Source organism: Populus nigra, chromosome 4, assembly GCF_951802175.1.
Source record: "Populus nigra chromosome 4, ddPopNigr1.1, whole genome shotgun sequence".
Taxonomy (NCBI): Eukaryota; Viridiplantae; Streptophyta; class Magnoliopsida; order Malpighiales; family Salicaceae; genus Populus; species Populus nigra.
This window is the reverse complement of record NC_084855.1, coordinates 1,016,621-1,020,841: the sequence shown is the minus strand read 5'-3', so window position 1 is coordinate 1,020,841 and position 4,221 is coordinate 1,016,621. Positions and strand designations below refer to the sequence as shown.

Here is a 4,221-nt window from a genome sequence, read left to right as displayed (position 1 = left end):
CATATTCGAGCGTGTTTCTTTTCTTTAATCAGTTTTTCTTTTCTTTATCTCCACTGTAACCAAAAAAAAAAAAAAAGCATATTCGAGCCAAAAGATAAAGAAAAGAAAGAATGATACCCAAGACTATCCCGAGGGCAAAAGCAAAGAACAAAAAAAAAAGTAAGCGACAGAGTTTCCTTGACAAAAACTACAAAAAGTTGCCAATCTCTTGTTATTGTAATAAATCCAAACCCCATAACAGCAGATTTACTACTTGTACCATTCTCAAAAACACCATTAGACAATTTTGCTCTCTTGTCTTCCGTTACTGCCTACCAAGCCAATGGGACTTTGTTTCTCTAGACTCAGTTTCTCTAAGTTTTGTTCTCATGATATCCATATTTCCTCTACCTCGGATGAAGACTGCGACCAACCAAAACCACCTAAAAGACCAGCCCAAGAACATTATAATCCGTCACCACCACAACCACCACCAGTAGCCACAAAACCAGCTCCTTCTTCAAAAACATCTGGCAAATCTCAAAGTACTCTTACTCCATCTTCAACATCAAATATTGGCTCTATTCTTGGCAAACCATACGTTGACATAACCAAGATTTACGATCTTGATAGAGAATTAGGTAGAGGTCAGTTCGGTATAACTTATCTTTGTACAGAGAAGGCAACACAAAAAAAGTATGCGTGCAAGTCTATTTCAAGGGGGAAACTGGTGACTAAAAAGGATATTGAGGATGTTAAAATGGAGATTTTGATATTGGAGCACTTAACAGGGCAACCGAATATTGTTGAATTCAGGGGTGCTTACGAGGATAAACAGAATCTGTATTTGATCATGGAATTATGCTCTGGTGGGGAGCTTTTTGATCGGATTATTGCTAAAGGGAGTTACTCAGAGATGGAAGCTGCAACAATTATTAGGCAGATTGTGAATGTGGTTCATGTGTGTCATTTTATGGGGGTTATGCATAGAGATTTGAAGCCCGAGAATTTCTTGCTTGCAAGTAAAGACGATAAAGCTCCGATTAAAGCTACTGATTTTGGACTCTCTGTTTTTATCGAAGAGGGTTAGTAAAATTATTTTTTTACAAATTTGGTTCTCATTTTATTTTATTTTATTTTCCATTTTTTATGACTTTTTTCTTTTTCAAAGTAGATAAAGGATTCTCCAACTTGTGTGGTTTAATTTTAACATAATTGGATTTTTCCAAGTTTTTTTTTAGTTGAAAGATCTTGCCAAGTCCAAACTAAATGTTTTTGCATGTTTTGTAACCATTTGGAAGACTAAATTTAGGATCTTGATCTCCTAGTACCATGTTTAGCAACTGAAAAAATTTGAGTTTTTGCATTAAATTTAAGGTATTGGCTTATTCCAATATATCATTTAATATTTTTATGTTTGAAAATGATATGTGAAATTTGAGTCTAAATATTCAGATTGGTGTATTAATTATTTCTTATTGATGCGATAATGGATTAGTAGGACCAGGTCAATCAAGAAAGTAACTTCTCGGGTCAACCAAGTCTAATTGTTTTTCAATTGAAAAATAGGAAAAGAAAAGAGAATAGTACATCCTAAAGAGAGAGATACCACATTGAAAAGTATACAAGTACATTGTCATATTAAGATTAACGTCATGATTTTCTCTTATCACTGAACATTGCATAACTAATTTTTCAGGAAAAGTATACAGTGACATTGTTGGAAGTGCATACTATATTGCTCCAGAGGTGTTGAAACGGAGTTATGGAAAAGAGATTGATGTATGGAGTGCTGGGATTATTTTGTACATTCTTCTGAGTGGAGTGCCTCCTTTCTGGGCTGGTATGTTCTTTTTGAGGAAATAGAAACACTTTAACATTGTTTTCATCCTTTTGTTTAAATAATGTCATCAATTCTGATTGTTTTCTTACAATGACTTGTGAATCACAAATTTTTAAACTAGGATTTTTATGTCCTTTGATATTTTTGTAATGTAATATTTTTTCAACTGACGTTTAAATGAACTTAATTTATGATAGAGACCGAGAAAGGAATATTTGATGCGGTATTAGAAGGCAATCTTGACTTACAGAGCCCGCCATGGCCTAACATTTCATCCTCTGCAAAGGACCTTATAAGAAAAATGTTAACGAGGGACCCTAAGAGAAGGATTACCGCTGCCCAAGCACTTGGTAAGTACATAATCATCCATAAGAATTTAATTGATTAGTCCTTCCTCTTATTTAACGGGTGTTCATGACTTGGATCTCCAATATCCTTCTTCAATTGATTAATCTTACAACTAATTGTGTTTGCTAAGGAAATTTTCTTCATTATCAAATTATAGATGTCATAAAATTATATGGCTTACTGATACTACTCATACCATATACTTGATCCAGAACATTCATGGATGAAGGTGGATGGTGATGCATCTAACAAACCTATAGATAGTGCTGTCCTGATTCGGATGAAACAGTTTAGAGCAATGAACAAGTTAAAGAAGCTTGCGTTAAAGGTATGCTTTAATGCTCCATTTTTTGGATGATCACAGCCACTTAATTTTCCTCAAATTAATTCTCAAATGACTCTTTTTCAATGCTATACTATGTGATGTGAAGGAATAAATATAGTTGTTAGAATGATGTAGACTTGGAGTCATCAATAAGAACAATTCTTTTGTTTGTCTTCTACTGCTTTCATCCTCTGATCGTTGCTTTCCTGATCTTAAATTTACTTTCTTAAAGGTAATAGCAGAGAACCTTTCAGAGGAAGAAATCAAGGGCTTAAAGCAGATGTTCAATAACATGGACACTGATGAAAGTGGTACTATCACATATGACGAACTCAAAACTGGACTGTCAAGGCTAGGATCTAAGCTTACTGGAGTAGAGATAAAGCAGCTGATGGATGCTGTGAGAACTAATACTATATATCATTGCTTTTATCATTGCATTAGGTTATTAGTTGCTAACAAACATTGTAGCAAGATTCATACTTGAGTCTGCAAGAATAAGCGTTGACGAGACCAATTTTGTTTTAATAGGCTGATGTTGATAAGAGTGGGACTATCGATTATCTCGAATTTATTACAGCTACCATGCATCGGCATAGACTTGAGATGGAAGAGAACTTGTACAAGGCCTTCCAATACTTTGACAAGGATGGCAGTGGGTTAGTTTGCTCCTACATTTCTCCTTTAGTTTTTAGTTTTCTCATGAGATAAATCTGATTCATAAATCTTCTTGTGAAGGTCAAACTTTATTAAACTTGTTTAATTTCACAGGTTTATCACAAGAGATGAACTAAGGCAAGCCATGACTCAATATGGGATGGGTGATGAGGCTACAATAAATGAAGTCATAGAAGATGTTGATACCGATAAAGTAATTTTCTCATTTTCTTTTCAACCTCTTTATTATCACGTGGTGGTGCTTTTAAAAGTCATTAAACCTGGGGACCCAACCTAAGAATTAAATCTCGGGTTAAATAGATTAGTTTGAAGGGGTGTTTTTTTAAGTTTTTTGTTTTTAAAAAATAAAAACAAAATTATTTTGATTTTTTTTTTAAATTCTAACTAGGTTTTAATCGGGTAATGAGTTGACCTATCATGTCAATCATGTCTCACCAAATTAGCTCCTACTTTATTTTATAAAACGTAACCTAGGTTAGATTTTGGATTAACATGCTAAATTGAGCTGAGTTTAATAATATTATGCTTTTATGTAACTGATTTGGTAAGGGAAAACATATTATGCAGGATGGAAAGATCAACTATGAGGAGTTTGCGAGCATGATGAGAAAAGGAACCCAAGATTATGAAATAAATTTAACATAGAAATATTATTGTATATAAAGTGCTTAAAAATAAGCCCTTGTGATATCTGCAAATCCTTTGCCTGAAGTTTTTTTTTTAAATGTTAACAAGAACAATGATAAATAAATAAATAAATAAATAACCTCATGTTGCAGCTATTGTAAATGATCAATTGATCAAGGGATAATCAAGATTCAACAGGAAATTGTAAACATATTTGTTAAAGGAAAAAAAATAAAGAGACAGAGAAACTGCAAGCACGTACATGTCTCTCATACCCGAGTTTGATTCAATGAAATTATTTTAGACTTGAAAATTTTTAGATCAACACTTTCATAACTCATAGTCACTCACGACATTATATTGATTTCATTGCAGAATTATTAATGGAAAAAAATTGAAAATTTAAATTTTTAATGTTCAT

At 33.0% G+C, this 4,221-nt stretch overlaps 1 protein-coding gene across 1 annotated transcript; it reads left to right on the top strand.

Annotated features, from left to right (window-relative positions):
- Window positions 1-209: 209 nt before the first annotated feature.
- Window positions 210-3,955, top strand: LOC133691293 (calcium-dependent protein kinase 29). Its single transcript, XM_062111738.1, has 8 exons — window positions 210-1,064; window positions 1,679-1,822; window positions 2,020-2,172; window positions 2,383-2,498; window positions 2,728-2,895; window positions 3,027-3,154; window positions 3,267-3,366; window positions 3,741-3,955. The coding sequence occupies exons 1-8, from the start codon at window positions 323-325 to the stop codon at window positions 3,816-3,818; spliced, it is 1,629 nt and encodes a 542-aa protein (XP_061967722.1). The 5' UTR covers window positions 210-322; the 3' UTR covers window positions 3,819-3,955.
- The last annotated feature ends 266 nt before the right edge of the window (window positions 3,956-4,221 follow it).

What these genes read in the sequence shown, in the direction of transcription:
- LOC133691293 (XM_062111738.1), top strand. Translation starts at nt 323, where the DNA reads ATGGGACTTTGTTTCTCTAGACTCAGTTTCTCTAAGTTTTGTTCTCAT. An exon ending in TTTGACAAGGATGGCAGTGG is followed by an intron (nt 3,155 to 3,266) that starts GTTAGTTTGCTC and finishes TTAATTTCACAG; the next exon opens with GTTTATCACAAGAGATGAAC. An exon ending in AAGATGTTGATACCGATAAA is followed by an intron (nt 3,367 to 3,740) that starts GTAATTTTCTCA and finishes CATATTATGCAG; the next exon opens with GATGGAAAGATCAACTATGA.